Source organism: Herpailurus yagouaroundi, unplaced genomic scaffold (assembly GCF_014898765.1).
Source record: "Herpailurus yagouaroundi ecotype Mexico unplaced genomic scaffold, PumYag 197, whole genome shotgun sequence".
Classification (NCBI taxonomy): Eukaryota; Metazoa; Chordata; class Mammalia; order Carnivora; family Felidae; genus Herpailurus; species Herpailurus yagouaroundi.
The window spans coordinates 4,715,505-4,740,586 of NW_024412428.1; the positions used below are offsets into that span (position 1 = coordinate 4,715,505).

Below are 25,082 nucleotides of genomic sequence, written 5' to 3' on the forward strand. Positions count from 1 at the left end.
CCCGCAAACCGCGTGATAATGACCTGAGTCGAAGTCGGATTCTCAACCGACTGAGCGACCCAGGCATCCCAAGCATCTGACTCTTGATCTTAGTTCCGTTTTTGATCTCAGAGTTGTGAGTTCAGGCCCTGCATTGGGCTCCATTCTGGGCATGAAGCCTACTTAAAAAAAAAAAAAAAAAAAAAAAAAGAAAGAAAAGGAAGAAGACGGTTAAGTAGGTGATGTGCCCATGGGGCACCCCTTGCACCAAGCACATAGTGGATGCTTTTCCCACAATCAGGTAATCAAGCTAAGGTACTCTGTCAAGGAGAGACTCAGGGGAGGTAGGTAAGCGGTTAACAGGCTCTCTGGGCAGGGGCTGGGGAATCTGCCAGACCAGCAGGCAAGGTACAGGCTGCTGCTGTCTCCACATCCCCGTGCATTCACACCCATCCTCACTGTGAACTAACCCTTTGTGGGCCTGGAAGAAGTTTAACAATCTTAAAATCTTAAAATCCTTTGATATTTTTTCTTTGGCTTTTAAGTTGTTAGCATCCACGGCCTCTTAGCTTTGTATTGCCAGATGTGCGTTATCATCTAGAATCAGTTTTGCTTCCGTGTTAACTATTATATGGTATGTCCTTAGCTCATCAGTGGAGAGGGGAGGGCTCACGTACTGACTATCCTCAGGATAACTTGCTTGTATGCTTTACCGCTGGGTGATTTCTATTTTAACATGCCCATGGACCAGGAAATAAATGATAAATACTAGGTTGCCTCTGTGTCTTGAGTGGTTCTAACACTGCAAACAGTTTTGAAACTCAGTACATGAAGCATCATTAATTATTTGCAAACAAAGGCTTAATGTACAGGAAGTAAGAGAACCGTCAACATTTTGACTGCCTTTTTGGGTCAGTTTTGTGGTTAATGCTGCTCTTAAGCGTGTACCGATCTTTATTTTATTTTTTTTTAATTTTTTTTTTTCAACGTTTATTTATTTTTGGGACAGAGAGAGACAGAGCATGAACGGGGGAGGGGCAGAGAGAGAGGGAGACACAGAATCGGAAGCAGGCTCCAGGCTCTGAGCCATCAGCCCAGAGCCCGACGCGGGGCTCGAACTCACGGACGGCGAGATCGTGACCTGGCTGAAGTCGGACGCCTAACCGACTGCGCCACCCAGGCGCCCCTGTACCGATCTTTAATTGATGTTATTTTTCAATCTAGAATTTACTGTTACTTGGAGCCACAGCCATCGAAGATCGCCTTCAGGCAGGTGTTCCAGAAACCATAGCGACTCTATTGAAGGCAGAAATTAAAATATGGGTGTTGACAGGAGACAAACAAGAAACTGCAATTAATATAGGTAATGCATTTTAAAATTTCCTGATGCTGGTTTTGTATTGTTTGTAAAGTGTCTTGTAGAAGTGCCTAGGGCTTCCTCAAAGGGCATTGACAGATGATGTTTTAAGGCCCAGGAAAGTTTACCTAAATCAAATGAAGATGCTCTTGTGAGCATTATCTGCCTATAATAAACACTGAAACTCCATCTCCCTGAAATGTAGAATATAGAATTCAAGTTTTGAAAACTTTTTTTTCTTATCACTTTCTTCACAAAGTTTTAGTCTGAGGCTAAGATGTTTTCACTGAGTTTATTTATTATTATTTTTTGAGAGACAGAGTGAAAGTGGGGGAGGGGCGGAGAGAGAGGGAGACACAGAACCGGAAGCAGGCTCCAGGCTCTGAGCTGTCAGCACAGAGCCTGACGCTGGGCTCGAACTCACGAACCATGGGATCATGACCTGAGCCGAAGTTGGATGCCCAACCGACGGAGCCACCCAATCCCTCACTGAGTTTAATATGCATTATAATTTTGGATAATTATGACCACTGGGATGATTTTACCAACTGATGGATTTTCTAAGAGCGCTGTGTCTTTCTTTCCCTTCCCTGCCTGGGTTGGTAACCTCTTTGCTTGCTAAACATCACAGAAAGGAAAATTGAAGAAAGGGAATTTTAAGTCCAAATAACTTCATTCATGTTAAAGAGGCACATTTTGAGTTTGGAAGGAGTTGAAACGACTCATTTTAGAAGGTCTCCTTTCGATTGCTTAAGTTCCCTTGAAGTTCTCTGCCACTTCCAGTGTCGTCATGTAGCACCAGCCCAGGTGCGCATGTGATCAAATGAGTATGTGAGGCCACGTGACTTATAATGTCTTTATGGAAACAGACTCTGGGTTACAGCTGACTTCAGAAAGGAACATACTGGAGCATCCAGGTTTGGGTTACTGGTATCCTGTTTGGAGCGGTCGCCTTGGAATGTTATCACCTGAATCCAATGGTGGCCCTTTCCTTAAACCTGTTTTGAATCAGCTCTCCCAGATAACCACAGTTGTAGTCAATACTTACCCTTTGAAGTGAATTTTTTTTTTTATAGACAAGAGTCATTTAATCATTTCTTATCAAGGTTGTGACTAATCAAATGCAATTTGGGCCCCCACACCACTGAAATTGAAGTCCCAGGAGAGTGACAGGTGATTCATAACCATCTCTGAAGCTTCAGGTATAGACATTACCTATTGATTTGTGTTAGTTGTCTGTCAAATGCATGTTTCTGGACAAAAGTAGGATGATATTTCTGTGCAGATCCCTCACTATTCCTAGAAAATAAAATTCTATAGCTTGTAGCCCTTTGGTGATGTCAACATTTTTTTTAAAAGAAGGTAAACATGTGCTTTTGGGATAATGCCCCCCTCTCTCTCTCTATGTGTATGTGTTGTCCCTTCAGGTATGATTTCCCATAAAATTTGGGTTAAAATACCTGCTGATATGTGGCTCCTTTTGTTCATATAGGGCACATAAAGTTGACTGCTGCCCCCAAATACTGAAAATTTAGGGGTGTGCTTTCTGCTCTCTTAGAGCAATATCAAAAGGTAGGTAAAATTGTACTACGGTGATAAGATCTGGAAAACAGAGGTTGAGTGTTCTTGCTGGACTAATGACCTTTTTATGCCCCTAGCCCCAGACGACTTCCTTAAGTGCTTTCTTGTGTTTGCTGTAAGAAGAGAGTGTGAGTGTGCTGGCTGGAAAAAGGCCACTGTCCCTCTCATGGCCTCTCTGCAAAATCACCCTGTCCTTAGGCAGCACCCACGTCCTTTTTCCTGCTTGTCCCTTTTGTCATACCTGAGCATATCAGGGTCTGGAGGAGTTTAGAATACACGCAAATGAAAGCAAAGGCTTAAAAGTCAACCCAGAAAAAAAAATGGATTGTAATTCCTAAAGGAAAGTTTGCCTTGAAGGCTGTGAGGCTTGTCTGAGGCTTATGAGATAATTGAAAACCTATCTGAAGAGTTTGTAAAAATCATGGTGATAGTATTTTGTGCTTTTTTTTATCAAAGAGGGTAGAGCAACATTTGTAGCTTGGGGACCAGGAGTATTCACAGCCATTAGATATTTTAAAATTGATCTTTTCTTAGCAAATCCTCTACAGGACCACATGGAGATGATGCATCCTGTTCATAGATAAGCTGATGACTTTACCAAAGTCTTGTATTCTGGAGTTTTTTTTCTACTCACATATTTTTCTAGTGTGTCAGAATTCGAACAGATCTTTGGTGTTACTAAGTATGCATCCAACAGCCGGGGAACTGATGTTCTTTGAAAGAGCTGTCTGAGTTACTTTTTCACTTTGCATTCAGAACTCACTGGGAATCCTGGGTTGTGTTGGGTGGTGTTGAGGGATTAAATGTCGCTTTCTGATTTAGGATTTCTGTTGTGCCCGCAAATGATGCAGAAGGCTCAACAAAGTGTAGACGTCCAGACGTTGTGTTAGACTTGTCCACGCCAGGCCACAGGTGACAGCTATAAGCAGCATGAGGTCGTGCTCCAGATACAGTGTGGATTGTATGCCTCTGTACTCCTCGTGGCCCCGGAAATATGAGCTGGTACTGATCCATAATACTTGATGTCCTGTACATTTTAGTGCATTCGGTCTGCATTTTCAGGGATTCAGGGGATATTTGGGAAGATGATCCAGTGTCTAGAGTTCTACTTCTTTATGGAAGACAAGAGAGCAAATTTTTTTCTATTTTTTTAATTTTATTTTTAATTAAAAATTTACATCCAAATTAGTTGGCATCTAGTGCCACAATGATTTCAGGAGTAGATTCCTTAATGCCCCTTCCCCATTTAGCCCATCCCCCCTCCCACAACCCCTCCCTCCAGTAACCCTCAGTTTGTTCTCCATATTTATGAGTCTCTTCTGTTTTGTCCCCCTCTCTGTTTTTATATTATTTTTGTTTCCCTTCCCTTATGTTCATCTGTTTTGTCTCTTAAAGTCCTCATATGAGTGAAGTCATATGATTTTTGTCTTTCTCTAACTTCACTTAGCATAATACCCTCCGGTTCCATCCACTTAGTTGCAAATGGCAAGATGTCATTCTTTTTGATTGCCGAGTAGTACTCCATTGTATATATATATACCTCGTCTTCTTTATCCATTCATCCCTCGATGGACATTTGGGCTCTCTCCATACTTTGGCTACTGTTGATAGTGCTGCTATAAACATGGGGGTGCACGTGTCCCTTCGAAACAGCACACCTGTATCCCACGGATATATGCCTAGTAGTGCAATTGCTGGGTCCTAGGGTAGTTCTATTTTTAGTTTTTTGAGGAACCTCCATACTGTTTTCCAGAGTGGCTGCACCAGCTTGCATTCCCACCAACAATGCAAAAGAGATCCTCTTTCTCCGCATCCTCGCCAACATCTGCTGTTGCCTGAGTTGTTAATGTTAGCCATTCTGACAGGTGTCAGGTGGTATCTCATTGTGGTTTCGATTTGTATTTCCCTGATGATGAGGGATGTGGAGCATTCTTTCACGTGTCGGTTGGCCACCTGGATGTCTTCCTTGGAGAAGGGTCTATTCCTGTCTTTTGCCCATTTCTTCACTGGATTATTTGTTTTTTGGGCGTAGAGTTTGATAAGTTCTTTATAGATTTTGGATACTAACCCTTTATCTGATAGTCATTTGCAAATATCTTCTCCCATTCTGTTGGTTGCCTTTTAGTTTTGCTGAGTGTTTCCTTTGCTGTGCAGAAGCTCTTTATTTTGATGAGGTCCCAGTAGTTCATTTTTCCTTTTGTTGCCCTTGCCTCCAGAGACGTGTCGAGTAAGAAGTTGCTGCGGCCAAGATCAAAGAGGTTTTTACCTGCTTTCTCCTCGAGGATGATGATGGCTTCCTGTCTTACATTGAGGTCTTTCATCCATTTTGAGTTTATTTTTGTGTCTGGTGTAAGAAAGTGGTCCAGGTTCATTCTTCTGCATGTCGCTGTCCAGTTTTCCCAGCACCACTTGCTGAAGAGACTGTCTTTATTCCATTGGATCTTCTTTCCTGCTTTGTCAAAGATTAGTTGGTCATACGTTGGTGGGTCCATTTCTGGGTTCTCTATTCTGTTTCATTGATCTGAGTGTCTGTTCTTGTGCCAGTACCACAGTGTCTTGATGATTACAGCTTTGTAGTATAGGACAAGAGAGCAAATTAATGGAATATCTGCCCAGTGCCAGCGCTCTGCTAGGACTGCCTTCTGAACACGGTCTTCAGTCTTTACATCTTAACGGTCTTCTGGCTCAAAGGGGAAGTTCAGTGTTTATGAAAGTTTCGTTGTATTTAATGACCAAGCTAGTATGAGGTCTCAGGGCCCCTCAGTTCTGGTGCAGGGCTCATTTTACACGGATTCACATAGCTTTCGTAAATCTGTTCTCTGAAATTTGAAGACCGGGGGAGAATGGTACAATATATCATCGGTTCCAGGCGGCACGTTGTTATTATACGGCAGTGTCCTGAAATTGGGATGTCTTATGATCGTCGACTCTTACGGTTTAGTAACATTTTCTTAGTGGTACGTAGAGTAAGCGTTCACCTGTAGAGATGACGCTAGGTGTTTGGGGTTGTTCGTTTTCTTCAGCATTTATCTGTCATACTTTAATACATATTTCTAAAATGTAACTTTTAGTTCATACCTTGGAAATATTTAGTCAAATTAAATTCCAGGATATTTATGACTCTGAGGAGCCAGGGAGTACTATATAGACAGTCATCTTGCCTGTGGGTTTTAGGTAGTTTGGAACTGGCACGCTTCCAGAATCCTGCTGCACCAGGCTTGAATTTGTGCTAACTAGCTATGTTTCAAGGAGTTGGCAATTTTCTTTTTAGCTTAAGAACTTGGCATGCGTTAGTCTAAAGTGAAATTTCAGAGGTAGCCTTTGTGAATTGTGTCATTTCCTTATTACCACTGGATATAACATCTATTAAATAGATGTGAAGTCCTCAGAATCTATGATTTTTTTTCTAATGGATATAGGATGAGTGAGAAAAAAAATCCTAGTGTGATTCCATTTTAAAGCCATTAGGCGGGAAAGAGCTTTCATTGTAAACTATTCCTAAGTTGTAATTCCGCACCCTACTCCCCCACCCCTCATTTTTTACTCATCATTTAACGCTTCTGAACCATGTCTTACAGTCTTAGAAGTTTAATTTTTAGAAAGTAAATATGGTGCCTGCTTATCCTATTTATTGCCCGTTGCAAGAAAGACAGGTGTCTGTTTTCAGTGAAGCTGGGATGTTTGGCGGTGATCTCAGTCTGAGTGTTGTTTTTCACCAAAAAGTCAGATACGTTATATCTTGATCACCTGCAGCTGGTGGTGTTGCCAGACGTTCTAGTACAGGCTTGGGGGACCCGCATTCCCTAATTGGGGCACGAGTTAATCCTGAGCCAAAACAGAGTGAAATAGATGATGAGAAAGTACTAACTGCACAGCACAGACATTAAGCATGACTGGTGTTAATAATAGTTACCGAGTGAACATTGGCTATACTGTGCCAAATACTGTGCTGAGTCATTTGTGTCTGTTTTATATTTGATTCCCCTGAGACAGCCATCATCCCCCTTTTATTTTTTTTATTTAAAAAAAATTTTTTTTTCCTTTTTTTTTTTTTTTAATTTTTTTTTTCAACGTTTATTTATTTTTGGGACAGAGAGAGACAGAGCATGAACGGGGGAGGGGCAGAGAGAGAGGGAGACACAGAATCGGAAACAGGCTCCATCATCCCCCTTTTAAAGATAGAACTGAGGCACAGAAATACCAAGCAACTTATTAGCCTACATCACAGAGGTGGGAAGATGCTGAAAATCTGAGCATGGACCTGTGATACTTGATATTTACTTCCCAGAAGGAAAAATACCTGAGCCAAAAAAGAGAAAGGAAGGCTTCGAGGTTTCCAACTTGAGCCTTCAAGCGTTCAAAAAAAAGAAAAAAAGTCTGAGCATAGAATGGGTCAGGATGGCCCAGTTTGTGAGGCGAGGCTGAGGTCCTGTGCTCTTACGTGGAGTAGCCTTTTCCTGAGAAGGATCTGGAGGGAAAGGTGCCCAGGTGTGTGGTTTTCGGGGATGAGCCCTGGTTCTCTGGATGATGAAGGACTCTGAGCTTCGTTGGCCCCCTCTGGCATAGATTAGAATATTATCTTTCATCATCCATTCCTGATGTCTGGCAGTGCGTTTCATACATTTATACTCAAATATTGATCAGATTCTCTCTGAAAATAGGACCAACAACACACTTACTAAGGGTTTGGAACCAGCCTGAATTTCAGTGATGGGTAGGTTGATGAATCTGAGCCTAAGATCCATGCTTAGTAAGGATAAAGTGTACCTAACCCTCCCAGAAATGTCTCCAGAGAAATCTGGACTTAGGTGTCTTTGACGATGTGAGTTTATCTCAAAAAAAAAAAAAAAAAAAAAAGACCGATTTCAGAATCTGAGAGATTTGGTTTGGTGATACTTCCTAGCGTGGATGATTATTTTCTTAAAATGCAGTCCTGCTCTAAGTACCATAGAGTCTGAAATATTTTGATTTCTTTGGATGTTGATTGTACTCAGGTAGCAGAAAGACTAAACACTTTTGTAGTGTGCTGTTAATTTCAGCTGTAGTAAAAAGTAAAATCCCAGAGGTTCTCTTCCTAGTGATTTTATGGCCGTTTTGTTAGATTGCAAGATTAAAGAGCTAGACCTCAATTTACAAGTGCGGATTGACATTTCATACCTGGCCCTTCTCCAGGAGTTGATCTCATTTTATCCACAAACATTAGAAATCAAGCACGCCAAACTGGGGTTGACATAATTTAATTTGCCACATTAGCTAAGTCACAATTAACTGTGTTAGACTTCCGTGTTCTGTCTAGTGCAGGTGTTTTGTGTGATAATTCTCTAAGCAGAATCTCACTTCGTTTTCTAAACTGAAAAAAACGCGTTTCCAGAAACCTTTAGTTCTGTATATTTAAATTCGCAGAAGTGTCGGTGGCTTTATTTATTGCCCTATTCCCTGAAACGGCTAGAAAAACATTTAAGAGTTTTTCCATAATATCTTTGTGCAGCTTCAGTTGTCAAGCAGCATTTTGTGTCGACTGAAAAATATAAAATAAATCAGCAAGTTAGGGCTTAAAAATTATAGCTCGCTTCTACAGCTGTTGTTCAAATCAAAATCTACCAGCAAATCCTTTTGCGTTAGTTATACTAAATTTGTAACAGTCTATGTTGCGAGACGTTACTGGAAGTCTCTGGGGTATACAGAAGGAGTGAGCCTACCATAGTGGGAAATAAAGTTGCAACATCGCCTTTTGTAAATGAAAATAAAGTGTAGACCTCCCTTCTGAGCCTAATCTAAGAACTTATAGGAAAGAAGAATACGTTTGTAAAATTTTAATGGTCAACAAAGACTTCACTTATGTCAATCCTATGAGGCAGGACTTTGAAAGGCATTCTGGGAAAGTCTGATTTTTACTCATCACTGCTGTTAAAATACAAACTTGAACAAGTTTGAAAATGTGTAGAAAATTGTTAAATGTTTCCACCTGCCCCCCCCCCTTTTTTTTTTGTCTTCTAGGTTAAGCAGGTACTTGCCCCTGTGGTCTTATGATTTTAGATTCTTCAGTTTGTTTTAGTTTTTAAAATGATGAGAAGTGGTTTTAACAAGTGAAATAATCTCGTTCCCTTGAGGTAACCATTGTTAACGGTCTGGACTATATCTTTATGGTATTGCTTTTAAAAAATATTCTTCTGAAATATCAAATATTCTTCTGAAATGACAAACGTTAGTGAAGGATATACTTTGTACGTTCCAAAATAAACATATTTATTGTCTCTTTCCTAAAAAGAAAAAAATAAAAACCAAAAGGCTTTTCCTGGTCTTAATTTTTCTGGGTGTCTTAAAGTCTGTTTGGTGCCTTTTATTTATTTATTTATTTATTTATTTATTTATTTATTTATTTTTGGGACAGAGAGAGACAGAGCATGAATGGGGGAGGGGCAGAGAGAGAGGGAGACACAGAATCGGAAACAGGCTCCAGGCTCTGAGCCATCAGCCCAGAGCCCGACGCGGGGCTCGAACTCCCGGACCGCGAGATCGTGACCTGGCTGAAGTCGGACGCTTAACCGACTGCGCCACCCAGGCGCCCCTGTTTGGTGCCTTTTAATAGGGTTTCCTCAACATCAAAAAAAAGCCCCGCTGAGTAGAATTGTCACATAAATGCAGTAGTTCTGGGACTGGCCCATTAGTTAAATGCTTGTCTCCTTTTCCAGTTAAATATAGCATCTGTAGGAACGGATATTTTAGCTGTTCTGTGGAGAACAATCCAGGCTCCTCCTCGCTTCAGGAATAGCTCTGGTTAAGCCCCTTCCTTGAGATTGTCACCCAGGTACTGGCTCGAAGATTGTAATTCTCGTTGCTGATGATTGGTTTCCTGTCTCCGTAATCACTAATCCTTTATCCTTAGGTGCTGAGGGTGGGGGGAAAAACTTGCTGTGAGGGCCAATTTTCTAGGTGGGAGGATTCTTCTCTTGCCTTTTCTCAATGAGCTAGATTGCGACGAAGGTTGGTGAAAAGCGCCAGTTCTCTCAAGGGGCACTGAAGAGGGGGACGGTATAGCTTGGAAGAGAGTAGACTCCTGACAGACCTCTGGGTCTTAGGACCTGCTGGAGCTGCCTCCTTCCCACAGTGCCTGGATTTCAGGGGGCCGGGCTCTCCTCCTGGTCTGTGGGGTCACCGAGCATCTCCAGATGTTTGGCAGTAGACTGCAAAGCCTGAGTAGGGAAGTGGTTCAGAGAAAATATGTTCACCTCCTGGGAGGAGAAGTCGAAGAGCCACTTGCTTAACCTATAGAGAGAACTCTTTAAAAATAGGATGGAAATGATCGATAGGGATCAGTGTGGGAATACGTACTTTTTTGTTTCAGGGGAATTTTGTTTTTTAAACTCCCATTTGATTCTTGAAATGCACCTTGCTTTGAACTTGGGGGAGGAAGAGAGATTCGGCTGTGTGATAGTAGTCCTTTGAAACCTGATGTGAGAATTACCTGCTTTGTTAAACAAACACACGAGGGCTCTTGATAGTAGGGTAGGCTTGTTTATGCTGATTCGCAAGCACCGTTAACGTCCATGTGTCTCCCTAACAAGCACCGTTAACGTCCATGTGTCTCCCTAACGGTGCTGCTGTTCTCCAAAGATGAGGAAAACACAGAAAATTGACAAATGTGTATTTCAGCCTTTGGTCACGGAAACCTTCCCAACCAGTTCTATCTCAGTGGTCTGCAAGAATCAGAGTCTGCTCAGAGAACTCCCTTTTCCTGCTCCTCACGCTTGTCCAATTCTTCTGTGTTCCTCGACAGGCTTAAAATGGTGATAAGGAAGACCCAAGAAGGGAGGATGAGTTTACACAGCTATTGGAAAGTGATGAGTTCTTGGAAGGAACGATAAACTCCCTAACGTTGCTTCTTCCTCTTACTCTAGGATATTCCTGCCGGTTGGTGTCACAGAACATGGCCCTTATCCTATTGAAGGAGGATTCCCTGGATGTAAGTCGTTTTTCAAACGTTGTATGTGTCTTTTACCGTATTAAACTCTTCATGTATTTATTACTACTATAACTGATGAGGGTGTTTTTTTTTTTTTTTTTTTTTTACTAAACATTATAAAAGTACTCTGTATATTGTTATTTATGAACAGATGTCGTAATCTCTTATCTTTAAACACCAGGATAGTAAATTTGGAGCACTGCTTAAAGGTACTTCTCCTTTGTGCATCTGGAGTTCTGCATTGACGATGTTGACGGGACCTGTTACGATTTACGTTAAGTGGGGATGGTCGACTCCAGAGTTACCAAGGAGACTTGCAGGATTTTCTTTCTAGCACAAACTTTAAGATAATATTCAAGTGTCCAGAGTTGTTTGAATTTATATAGGAATAGGCTGCATTCCCCCAACATTCCAGTGCCACTAGCTCATGCAGAATTGAACAGCATGGTTCTCTGAGCATGTCATAGACCTGTACCTGCCTGGGCGTGGCCTAAAGCTTCTGATGAGACCAGGGGAACCGATTTGGGGTTAAACAGTGACCTGGGAAGTAGTTTGACGTGAAGACATCAGCTGAACAATGAAATCCCATTTGTCAGAACTCGTAACAAGGGCTTCTTATTGCCTGGAACCCAGGGCCACCCTTCAGGCAGTGTATTTAAAGCCTCTTTTAGGAGCAGATGACAGGGTTAGTGAAAAGGATGAGCTATAGTACAGAGATGTTTATAGTTGGAGACCGGGGAGGCCATGAATCCTACCGTGAAGGCCGACACACAGAGCGCCTCTTCAGGTGGCGAGTCTGTGTGCTCGCGATGCTGTTCGATGGCTTGGGAGCTTCAGGATCGATCTCAGTGTGCCTCTTACCCTTGTGTGTGTCGCTGCCTACCAGAAGCCCAAACCTCCCGGGGCATCCCTCCTCTCCTGGACCCTAATTCTCCAGCTCTGGGGTAGTGAAGAACCTCCCTTCTACCCAGTGTTGGCTTCTCCCAAGCACCCCCATCCCACTTGCCTTTATTCTTGTCTATAGAACTTCTGATCACTAGAAATAATATATATTATTATTAATAAATATAATAAAAGTATATAAATGTGATGAAACACACGTAGAATTCGCCATCTTAGGCATTAAGTACACAGTTCAGTGGCATTCAATATGTTTATATTGTTGTATCATCACGATCTGTCTCCAGAACTCTTTTCATCTTACAAAATTAGAACTTGGTCCCCCTAAAACAGCAACTCCTCACTTCCTCCCCAGTGAGCCCCTGGCTCAACCACCATTCTGCTCTCTGTCTCTGAATTTGACTACCCTGGTATGTCCGATAAGTGGAATCATACCATATTTGTCTTTTTGTGACTGGCTTATTTCACTTAGCATAATGTCCTCAATTCATCTATTTTATAGCCTGTGTCAGATTGTCCATCCTTTATGACTGGATAATATTCTGTTACATGTGTAGCTCATGTATGGCTTATCCATTTATTTGTCAATGGAAACTCGGGTGGTTTCTGCCTTTTGGCTGTTGTGGATGCTGCTTCTACGATCGTGAGCATTCAACTATCTCTTAAAGACCCTTCAGTTATTTTGAGCATATGCTCAGAGGTGGAATTGCTGGGTCATATGGTAGCTCTATGTTGACCTTTTAAGGAACTATCTTGCCGTTTCTATAGCAGATGCTCTGTTTTACGTTCCCACCAGCAGTGAACGAGGGTTCCAGTGTCTCCACATCCTCACCAACATGTGTCATTTTGTGGGAGTTTTTTTGTAGTAGCCACCTTGGTGGGCATGAAGTGGTATCCCCCTGTGATTTTGGTTTGATTTCCCTAAATGGTTAGTGATGTCGAACATCTGGTCATGGGCTTAGTGGCCATTTGTAGATCTTCTTTGGAGAAATGTCTAGTCAGTCCTTTGCCTGTTGAAAAAATTGGATTTTTTGCTTTTTCATTTTTGTGAAACACTTTATATTTGGTCTGTCTTGCTCTAGTCCCTTAAAATGTGAAAATATAAGGTTCATAGAGCTAAAAAATCTGATTTTTTAAAAAAACTGGTCATGTCAAAGACAATGCTTTTCACAGGTACTCTGTAAATGTTTGAATGATTGGACCAACTTTAGATCATTTTCCAGTTACCGGCTAGAACTTCCGTTTAAAAGGTCACGCTGATGAGGCAGTGGCTATCTACCATATAGGTACATCTATCTGTCCGTGGATGGGCTGCATACAAGGTATCTTTAGGAGGGAATCAAAACTGAGGAGAACAGCTTGGTGGTAGAGAGGAGAGTGGAGAGCTGGTGCAGAGAGGGGGACTAGAACCGTGGGGGAGCCAACTAGCCTGTGAGAACACCCAGATGTCTATGCCAGGAGCTTACTTGTTTGCCGATGATCTTCGGGTTCCAAGGCATCCACGATCTTAAACTGAGCCTATTATGTGATGGTAACTCAGAAGTGAGCCTGTATTTTCCTTTTATGCCAAGTGTACTCAGGAACCCGAGAGATGGGCTTTGACTCTACACAGCACTATGAGGCTCTAAGTACAAACTGGGAATTTTTTTTTTTTTAATTTTTTTTTAACGTTTATTTATTTTTGAGACAGAGAAAGACAGCATGAACAGGGGAGGGGCAGAGAGAGAGGGAGACACAGAATCTGAAACAGGCTCCAGGCTCTGAGCTGTCAGCACAGAGCCCGACGTGGGGCTCGAACTCACGGACCGCGAGATCGTGACCTGAGCCGAAGTCGGATGCTTAACCGACCAAGCCACCCAGGCGCCCCCTGGGAATTTTTTTTAAATGTTTACTTTTTTGAGAGGGGGGAAGGTGCAGAAAGAGAGGGGGACAGAGGATCCAAAGCAGGCTCCACACTGACAGTAGAGAGCCCGATGCGGGCCTCAAAGTCATGCAGTGTGAGATCATGACCTGAGCCAAAGTCAGACGCTCCACCAACTGAGCCAGCCAGGCGCCCCCACATCGGGACTTTTGGTTGACCTAGATCATGGAGTAATTTGTGAGGCCAGACAGGTTTTGGGGGATGTGACTGGCTGCCCTTGGAAGCCAGTTCTTTCTAACCAGTGTTGAACGTCTGGTTTTAGTGTAATGACTTCCACGTACTCAGTATCTGCTGAACAGAGGTACAATTTTTATGGTTTTTTTTTTTTTTTGTTCCATACTCCAAGCCCAGGGGGTATTCCCTATTTTTGACTAGAGTCCTTCTTCTCTTTCGCCTTGTTCCCTTCTCCCTCATTCTTCAGTTGGGTTGAAGGCATTCCTGTTCTCAAAATATTTCATTGCTAGGTGTGGAATAGGAGTCCTTGGGAAATAAATTAGGTGTGTACCAGATCCCTGTGGAGCTCCCAAGTTGAGCTTTTTAGGCTGGAGGGCTCACATATAAGTGGGAGGGAACAGCGGGGATTACCACAAAGAGCCAGATCTGGCATCCATCACTTTCACTTGACCGACAAATATGTCCGGGGTAGAACTCCAAATGCTTGTAAATGATCAGGATTTCTCTCTCTGCTTTGAGTTAGTCACCTGTTACCAAAACAACATCTAAGCTCTGTAATACAGATGAGATCGGGGGTCTTGGAAGCCGGGCTGGGGGGGTGGTGGATCATATGTACCCCAGGGGAGCACTAGACGATGATGCGTCAGGATGCCAGAAGAAAATGTGCTTTTTCTTCTTTTACGTTTAAAAAAAAAAGTGCCGTGAAATCAGCTTCACTGATGATCACATATAGGTTGGCACTGGCACACCCAATCCTATTTCAGGTGCCCTGATTAGAAATGGGCCTGGGAGGGGGGTGCCTGGGGGGCTCAGTCGGTTGAGCATCCAGCTTCGGCTCAGGTCATGATCTCGTGGTCCGTGAGTTCGAGCCCCGCGTCGGGGTCTGTGATGACGGCTCGGCGCCTGGAGCCTGCTTCAGATTCTGTGTCTCCCTCTTCCTCTGCCCCTCCCCTGCTCACGCTCTGACTCTGTCTTTCAATAGTAAATAAATGTTAAAAAAAAAAAAAAAAGGAAATGGGCCTGGGAGGAGTGGGTAGGAGGAGGGAGGCATGGAGTGCAAGGAAGAAGTGTGGACACTGGGGCAATCACTCTTTGGTTTGCGAAATATTGCCCTTTGCGTGTGCTGGTTAAGTGGATTTGTGGGCCACGTTTAGTTTTGGGAAAACTGACTCTCCCAAGATACCAGCTTACGTGGATCCCTGTTTAAAAAAAAAAAGAATTGGGGGTAACACTAGTGTCAGCAGAAGCCACACCGTTATGGCTAGTTCAGGCTTTTCTTCAGCTACTGGATGAGTTAAGTCAGTTATCCGATCTCCCAAGTTAAACAAATTTCAGAATTACTCAGGAGGCCATTATCATTAATCTTGAATCTTTTCAAAAACGTATATGGTGTCTTGAAATGTTAGCTGTGGTGACTAAAAAAACCTCTCAGAAATCATGAGGCTTTTAAAACTGAGAATGAGGAGTATGAGAATAAAATTGTACAGTTTTATTAGCAATTGATAAAAACATCTAATATTCAAGTTACTCTCCAAATTTCACAAAACCGGCTAGCTATCAACTGAAGACATCCTTTGATACTTGACAAGAAGCGCCACGCCTTTTGGGGAGCATTTGTGTACCCTCCAGTAATACAGATAAAATAACACAGCCACAATTAAAACAAAGATGCACGGAAGACCTACAGAAAATCTTGCTGGGGTTTTCTGAGGAACAAGAAATTGAGCAAAGTGTGAAATGTAGGAGATTTGTTCCATATTTGGGTGAAAGTGTAACTGCTTCTAAAATGGGTTAACTTACGGGGTGCCTGGGTGGCTCAGTCGGTTGAGGGTCCGACTTCAGCTCAGGTCATGATCTCACAGCTCGTGAGTTCGAGCCCCATGTCAGGCTCTGTGCTGATAGCTCAGAGCCTGGAGCCTGCTTTGGATTCTGTGCCCCTCTCTCTCTCTGCCCCAACCCACTCGCATTCTGTCTCTGTCTCAAAAATAAATAAACATTAAAAAAATTTTTTTTAAATAAAAAAAATGGGTTACCTTACTTACATACACACACACACATACACAAATTCTAGTTTTGATGAGCCATCAAAGGAAAGATGTATTGGTAAGGATGTATTCTGAGCAAAATATTATTTCTTTAACACAAGTTTTATGAAATGAGTATGTATCATCACTGATGGGATGGCCACTTAGGAATGAAAGGTGGAATCCTGTAAAATTCACTAGTGACCTCGGTGGCAGAGACTGCGTTTGCCAGCATCCTTCTGGCTGGATGGGACTCTGAGATTTCATTCTCACCGGTGGCATGTGAGCAGAAGTGAGATGGGAAGTTTCTGCATTACCCAGTGAAAAGGAAATCCCTGGCCCTGGTTTCTTGGTTCTTTCCATTTTGTTGACTGCAAATGGCAACCGCTAGAATCTCTTTGGAAGTGACTGTGTTGAGGAAGCTCCATATTGAGGAAGGCAGAGTTGTCTCACTGCTTCAGGTCCCTGGATGACTTTGAAGAGTAGAGAATCTGAAGATTGTGTGTGTGTGTGTGTGTGTGTGTGTGTGTGTGTGTGTGTGAGAGAGAGAGAGAGAGAGAGAGAGAGAGAGAGAAAGTGAAAGTTACATAGTTTGAAGTCTTGCATGGCGGGGAGATCTTTGGTTAGCCTCACCCTACTAATGAAACAGAACCTGGCACTTAAAGTAACATCCGTACAGGCTCCTCAAGCATAGATATAGGGCTGTCCTCAGGAGGGTTTGCTTTGGTTGGCAAAGAGGAGGGGATGGGATTTGGAGGTCAAGGGACTTGGAGCCCTTCAGTTTGATACACTCGTCCCCATTGGAGTCTTTCAGATTGAGACACCTGTCTTAAAGTCCCGTGTTTTCCCAGTCATTGCCCTGACTTCCACGGGAAGGGACCTAGTGAGTCTGTAACTACAGCCTGCATAGAATTCTACAACGTGAGCATTTTTATCATCCCCAAAAGTTTCCTCGTTGTCCCTTGGCAGGCAACCCTCCTCATCCCTAGGCAACCGCAGACCTACTTTCTGTTAGGATAGAATTTCATATGAATGGAACCAAACAATAGGTTCTATTATTGTCTGGCTTTTATTCAACACGGTAATTTTGATGTTCGTTAATGTCGCTGGTTGTATCAGCTGATTCCTTTTAATTTTTTTTTCAACGTTTTTATTTATTTTTGGGACAGAGAGAGACAGAGCATGAACGGGGGAGGGGCAGAGAGAGAGGGAGACACAGAATCGGAAACAGGCTCCAGGCTCTGAGCCATCAGCCCAGAGCCCGACGCGGGGCTCGAACTCACGGACCTCGAGATCATGACCTGGCTGAAGTCGGATGCTTAACCGACTGCGCCACCCAGGCGCCCCAGCTGATTCCTTTTTATTGATGAGCAGTATTTCATTGTATGGGTGCACCACAATTTATCCATTCTTCTGTTGATGGACATTTCAGTGATTGCCAGCTTGAGGCTATTATGAATAAAGCTTCCGTGAACACTTTTTGTACGGGTTTTGTGTGGACGCATGTTTTCATTTCTATCGGATAAGTCCCTAGGAGTGGAATTGTGGGGTCATAAAGAAATGTATATTTAGCTCTGTAAGAAACTGTCAGTTTCCATTTTATTTTACTACTAGTACTGAGAGTTTTCATTTCTCCCTATTTTTTTTCAATATATGAAGTTTATTGTCAAATTGGTTTCCATACAACACCCAGTGCTCATCCCAAAAGGTGCCCTCCTCAATACCCATCACCCACCCTCCCCTCCCTCCCACCCCCCATCAACCCTCAGTTTGTTCTCAGTTTTTAAGGGTCTCTTATGCTTTGGCTCTCTTCCACTCTAACCTCTTTTTTTTTTTTTTTTTTTTTTGGTGCATGGGTGTGAGGTAAAGATTGAAGTACAGTTTATATCCCATAGGGCTATCTAGTTTTTCCAGCGCCATTTGTGAACAATACTATTATTTCCACATAGAATTACCTTGACTTGATCATATCTGTGACTTGATTTTTAGACTATCTATTTATTCCATTTATGTATATATCTTTCTTTATGCCCAATTCTTCATTGTCTTATTTATAGTACCTTTGTAACAAGTCTTGGATCCTCGAATCCTTTTTCAAGACTGTTTATTCTAGGACCTTTGGCATTTCTGTACACATTTGAGAATCAGGTTGTCGACTCCCCCAAAAGCTTTGCAGGATTTTTATGGAGGTTGCGTTAAATATATAGAAAAATTGGGGCAATTTGACATTTTAATGGTATTGAGATTTCTAATCCACAACATGATATATCTCTTATTTACTTAGGTCTACTTTAATTTCTCTCAGCAGTATTTTGTAGGTTTTAATATATAGGGTTTGCATACATCAAATATTGTGGTTTTGTTTTCTAGCTGTAATTTAAGAATGATTTGGCTGTTCTCTTAGGCATTGATGTTTTCTTTTAGATCCTTTATTTATGATTTGTAAAATTTCTGGTAATTCCATTTCTTTGTCATTTCTGGGTCCAATTTCTCTTGGTTATAGGTCACTTTTCATGTCATTTATTGTATGCTGTTTATTGTTAATATTATACTTAGTGTCTGGAGTCTGTAATTTTTCTTTAAAGAGTATTGAGTTTTGGCAGGCAGTTTATAGTAGCCTTTACTCTAGAACTACTTTAGCCTTACTACTAAGATGAGACGTTAAGACTGCCACCTAAGACTGTAAATATTCACTTTAGTTTCTCTGCGGTGGATGGTTCGAACTTAAGTATCCCCCAGTATTGTATGAGTGCTGGGAATTTTTCACCTTACAGGCCTGATAGTTCTTTTGTCTGTCCATCCATCCATCAATCCATCTGTCCATCTATCCATCCATCCATCCATCCATCATCTGATTATTTACATAATTTTAAAAATTATATTATTTTTTTATGTATAGGTTTTTTCCCAATATGGTCTCTGTACACATGCATAACTTAGTGTTTGGTCAGAGACACAAGGGAACCCTTATAGATTTCTCAAATTCTTTCTGTGTGTAGTTTCTCTTCATAATGCTACTTTGAAAATTCCAGTGACCTAGAATTCTCCAGCTGTACCTCCAATCAGAAAGCCTCAGCTTTCTGGTTCATCTCATTCAGTTGATTTCTTTCAAGGATCATAGTCCTTAGTTGCCTATTGTCCTGTGTCTAAAAACAGATGTTTCATATCTTTGTTTCCAGTTTTCTAGTTGTTTACAGGTCTGGTGTCTCCGTTACTTTATGATGCCTAGAAGCAGAGTTTGACAAATCCCACTTCTGCCTCTGTCAGATCATCTTTGATACATACTGATTTCAAGTTTAAAGGCCGGTACCACTTGGATTTTTCTTTTGTAACTGTTTGTTGCTCCTAGAGGTTTGCCAGTTGTCTCTGATTTGGGGAACTCTATGAAAATAGCTGGCTCAGGAGAAAAGCAGAGGGTTGATAGGACCTCCTGGTTCCAGGGAAGAAGCAGGAGGATGGCTGGAAAAGCAGAGGAAGACCATCATTGATGTTAATTTAAATAAATGTTTTGGTATTCTTTGTCATGGACAGCTAGCATCTTTTTCCCCCACTAGTGATGAGATCAACATCACTTCCTTGAAACCCAAGCAGGTGAAATAGTGAATCTCTGTTTCCCATCTTTGGACTGTTTGTTAGCACCACTTCTGGTACCAAATACAGGACTTGGCAGGCTTCAGTGCAGGAAATACAGTCAGATCTGATCAGGAGATAAATACCGCACACATTATTTGAACAGAGTGATTTTAATGAAAAAAAAATTGTGAATTAATTTTGGAGTTGTTAATCAGACAACTGAAAGTCTAAGAAGAGAACTCGGGGGCAAATAACAACCCTCAGGAAAAATCTGAGCCCATGCTGTTGTTGCAAATAAAGTTTTATTGAACATTCCCATTTATTTACACATTGCCCATGTGTACTTTCATACTACAGTGGTAGGGTTGGTTAGAAATTCAGTTAGTGACTTTTGGCACACAAATCCTAGAGTATTTACTATCTTGTCCTTTTTAGAACAGTTTGCCTGCTCTAAGGTACCTTGTAGTGGCAACTGAGGGAAGCAGGTACCGCTCATAGGCTGAGGGGACAAAAGGAAAAAGATTGGACTCATTAATGCTTTTAAACTTCAAAGAGGGGATTCTCAAAGCTGATACTCGGATCTCTGAAGAGTGGGAGATGGCCGGCTGGTCCAGAGTGTCTGCATTTTGGGTAGAAGACCGTGAAGATAGTTTTTGCAAGTGTTGCAGAAATCTGAAAACCGGATTCATCTTCTGCTCTTGGAAGGAACTGAGCTGCCCTGGGAGGAAGAAGCAACTCGCAAGGCAACTGCAAGGGGACCGGAAACCCACAGGAGACCAATGGGAAGGAGCAAGTTCCTTTTCCAAGGGCAGCTTCTCTCGTCCGTCTCTTGCGCCACCTACTGGCAGAGCCTAGCGCAGAGCCCTCTGGCGAATCAGGAGTGTGGTGCATAGAGTTCCTGTTCCAGGATCACAGACTGCATGCTTCGGAAAGGTAGTTTTGAGGCTAAGGGTTGTTAACTCGACAACTGGCACAGAAACGAATTTCAAGTATAAAGAATGTTAAAACGGTAAATTACTGGAAAAGCTGAATGAGCAGAAGCCTGCATGTCCCAGGTAGGTAGGTAGTTTCCGGTTCATGCACCTGCACGTTTACTCTCAAGGTCAGGGCGCTGTTGTTGCTCTCCCGGAAGACTTGGGAAAGTCACTGCTGATCTTCCGGCTTCCCTACCGCTGTGAAGCTGGCACTAGGTGGTGGAATGTAGGATACTTCCTCTGCAGATAAAGGAATAGCTGTCTTCATTCTGCCTTCTAAATCTTAAGCAAATGTGTCTTGTGGATGGAATCTATCCTGAATCCTGCTGATAAGGGAGTCTGGGAAATACTGTTTTTAGCTTTACAGTCCTTGCAGTATAGAGAAGAACATGGAAGAGAATGGAACTGGGCGGTGAGAATCCATCAGTAGACCGTCTAGTACTGGCTAGTTCATAGGCAAGAAGCGGGAATCAGCACACGGAATGTATACTATAGGACCTCACGGATGTGGCCAGTTTTACAAAAAGCCTTTAACATACGGTAGATTTTTTTTTTACTTTGTAACGACATGCGGAGTCACCGTGAACATTTTGCGGACCACTGAGAAGCCTATTTAGTTTCTGTTGTTGTTCTCATGGCAAAGAACTTAACAGTTGTCAGACTTAAAGGTGATGGAGAATAGAACAGTGGCTAAGGAAGCAGGCTTTGGAATGCTTGGCCGGGTTCAAATCCTGTTATCTGTGCTTAGAAAAGTCTTTGACCCACAGTGAGTTCTCCTAGTAAGTCAGTTACTCTTTTCTCTTTTTCTTTTACAAGAGTCCACTTTCCCAATTTCATCTTTTTCTCTAATGACAGGTGTCTCCATGGTAAGTTATTTAAAATGTGTTTAATATATGTAAGCACATTCACATATTCATACCCACAGGCATACTGTCATGATTTGTTGCTTCAAGTCGAAGATGAGATTGCATTCTTTTCTTTATGGCTGATCGATATTCCTCTGTGTGTGTGTGTGTGTGTGAGAGAGAGAGAGAGAGAGAGAGAGAGAGAGAGAGAGAGTTGTGTGCGCATGCACGCTTCTGCGTGCATGGGCGTACCATATTTTCTTGATTCATTTATCTGTTGATGGATCTGGGTTGCTTCCATATCTTTGCTATATATTTCAGTAAATATGGGGTGCACATATCTTTTTGAATTAGTGTTTTTCTTTCCTTGGGGTAAATATCCAGTAGTGGAATTATTGGCTCATATGGTCATTCTGTTTTCACTTTTCTGAGGAATCTCCATATTGTTTTCTGCAGTGATCGTGCCAATTTACACCAGCAGTGCCCAAGGGTTCCCCTTTGTCCACATCCTTACCAACACTTCTTGTCTTTTTGATACTAGCCATTCTGACTGGCATGAGGTGGTATCTCATTGTGATATTGATTTGCATTTCGCTGATGATCAGCGATGTCGAGCACCTTCTCACGTGTCTGTTGGCCATCTGTAAGTCAGTCACAGAGATGAAGAGTTTAGCGTAGAGGATATGGTTGTTAACGTTGTAATATTTGGTGACACCCAGTGACTACACTTATCACAGTGAGCACTAAGTAATATATAGAATTGTTGAATCAGTGTTCTATACCTGAAACTAACACAGCATTGTATGTTAATTATACCTCAATAATAAATAAAAAAGAAGATGAAGGCGAGAGGATAATGGCTCTTTTTGGGATGGAGAAAACACTTGAAAAGATATGTTTAGAAACGCTTGTATTGTTATGGGACTTCCTGCAGAAAATGTGGGTTGCATATCTTAAGCCATGGACTAAGCAGCCTCCAGAAACAAAAGCTCATGTGTGTTGAGTGCTTCTTCATGAGCGCCTGACACTTAGTGTGAGTTCTCGCTCTTAAACTTGCTAGAAATTCTTAAAGGTAATGAAGCTCTCCTCTTTTAAGGTTGGTGTTCAGATATTTTAAAAAAATTCCTCCCCATTTTTCCCCCTGCCATCCTGATAGTATTTACCTACTTGGTAGGATCCCCTTATAGCTGTGTTTGTTTTTCAACATCTTTTCGTGGTGTACCAGAAATTTTGGTTGAGCAAGTTTTTTTCCTGATTTTAGACATGTTCAATTAATAATTATTTTAATCCTTTAAAGGTATTTAACATATAAAGGACAGAGAGACTATCCAGTGTTATCGAGAAACATAAAGCAAGGTGAGGGGGACATGTCAGGCAGAAAGGGCAGAGGTGACTATGTTATGTAGGTTAGTTAGGGAAATTCTCTCTGATATGATGATACTTGAGCAGATGTGGATGATGAGAGCTCTGGGGCTGTCTGGACAGGGGACTGCACTTCTCACTTTGCCTGGAACAGTCTCAGTTTATACTGTTGTCCTGGCATACCCTCATCATTCTATATCTGGGGGCCTAGTGTCCCACGAAGGTGGTTTACCAAGTGCAAAGTCCCAAGGCCGATGCCTTCCTACTCTATTGAGCCGCAAGTGGCTGCAGTGGAGAGGGAGAGGGAGTCCAAGAAAGAGCAGGGACTTCACCTTGTAGTTTTGTAGGTGGTTGTCATGACTTGTCTTTTATTCTGAGTGAGATGGGTGGTCACTGGTGGAATCTGAGCAGCAGGGATACAGTGTGGTAGATGTAGATGTAGTGGAGGTGAGAACAGAAGCAGCGGGCCCACTTGGCAGGCTATTGTACTAATCCGGGTACAAGGTGATTGGGCCAGTTGCATCCAAATGTTGGCTGTGTTGGTGATGGAAGGTGGTGAGATTCTGGGTGTAGAGTCTTTTCACAGTAAAGCTAACAGGATTTGCTGGTATATTGAATGTGGAATATAAGAAGGCTAGGGCTCCAAGGGTTTGGATCTGAGCAACTGGGAAGATTGAGTTGCCATTTCAGAGATGAAGACTGTAAGAGGAGCAAGTATGGTTGGGGGAATTAGAAGTCGTTTTGGGGTGTGTTAGGTTGAGGTGGTGATGAGAGATTGTTAGGCAGATGAACCTATAAGTCTGAGATTCAGGGGACACGTCTAGGATGGAGAGAGATCCTTGGGAGTAGTAAGTGTACGATTTTAAACCATGAGACTTGATGGGACTGTATATTTTAAACTATAGAGATGGCAAAGAGTTGAGAACTAGGCTCTAGAGGAGTTTCATTGTGTAATAGTTTAGGAAATGAGAGCCAGCAGAGGAGACCAAGTGGGTGTGGCCATTGGAAGAGAAACAAAAGTTTGGTATCCTGGAAACCTCATATAGAAGTAAGGTTCAAGAAGGAGCAACAACTGTATTGGTTGCTGCTTTATGGATCCAGTAAGACGGGGTCTGAGAATTTGTTATTGGAATCAGCAATGTGGACATCAACAGTGACCTTTCAAGAGTTGTTTGGGGGGGGGGGTGTTGTAGAGATGAATGCCCGATTGGAGTGGATTCAAAGGATTGGGTGGAGGAGAAGAATGGGAGAAAAACTGTGTAGAGATTTCTGTGAGTTTTACTGAAACTTTCAACAGATCTTTGGTTAGTACGGTGACCTGTTTCCTTATTCTGTTAAGCAAATTAATGGGTCACTTATTCTTCTGTTAACATATCACAAATTGTGATTTAAAAAAAAATTTTTTTTTAACATTTATTTTTGAGACAGAGAGAGACAGAGCATGAACGGGGGAGGGTCAGAGAGAGGGAGACACAGAATCTGAAACAGGCTTCAGGCTCTGAGCTGTCAGCACAGAGCCCGACGCAGGGCTCGAACTCACGGACCGCGAGATTGTGACCTGAGCCGAAGTCGGCCGCTCAACCGACTGAGCCACCCAGGCGCCCCAAATTGTGATTTTTAAAAACAAACTTGGTCAATAAGAGGAATATTAACATTTTCTGTTTAAGTGAAAGTGGTAGACATTTGTTTCAAATGGTCTTGGAATAACTGAATCGATCAGACCTTTAAATTTAACGTACCAAACTCTTTATCGTGTAACAGTCATGCTTTTATTTATGTTTTTCACAAAATACAGCTGGTAGTACTCTTCTGTTCGACTGTAGCTATGTCAAAAATCATTCCCATCCAAAATGGGTTTATTTATGGTCATCCATGTCGACGGAATCCAGCCTTGGTTGGGGGTGACTTTGAAGGCTTTGTCCACCTCAAGTGCTAATGGTATCCCTGGAAGCATCGAAAGCACAGAGAATAGGAAGGCATAACCTGTCAGGGAGCCTGATGGCTCTTACCACTGCTGGCTGTCTAGATGAAGACAATTGGTAATTGCGTGGTATATCATAAAGACAGATCATGAAGAATGCTTAATGATGGCAGTTCTTAGCCAGAGATAACAACCTTCTTTTCTTGACAACGCAGCCAGGGTATCATAGGAGGAAAAGTTACATTGGAGGCTTAAATCCGTCAGATTCCTTCGTCGATGAAGTTTATTCTGTGTCAAATTTCTCAGCACTGTTGTTCCTGTATGAGGCAACTTAGGTAGACCTGGGCATGTTTTGTTTGGAATGACTTCCAAGTTGTATCTAAGACAGAACCTTTGATGTAGTTCACTTGATTAATGGGAGTGTAATGATCACCCTTTGTTCCGAGGATAATTTAGATTTTATGGCAGCCTACTAGTTTTCATCCTAATTGACTCCCTTTTCAGAATT

The 25,082-nt window shown here is 42.2% G+C and overlaps 1 protein-coding gene across 11 annotated transcripts in view; it reads left to right on the forward strand.

Annotated features, from left to right (window-relative positions):
* LOC121012749 (phospholipid-transporting ATPase IB) overlaps positions 1 to 25,082 on the forward strand; it is a 651,500-nt gene that overhangs the window by 203,981 nt on the left and 422,437 nt on the right. For all 11 annotated transcript variants that reach the window (XM_040448061.1, XM_040448063.1, XM_040448066.1 and 8 more), the window contains 2 exons: positions 1,204 to 1,342; positions 10,816 to 10,880. In XM_040448061.1, coding sequence (XP_040303995.1) covers positions 1,204 to 1,342; positions 10,816 to 10,880 — 204 coding nt within the window. The remainder of the gene's footprint in view (positions 1 to 1,203; positions 1,343 to 10,815; positions 10,881 to 25,082) is intronic.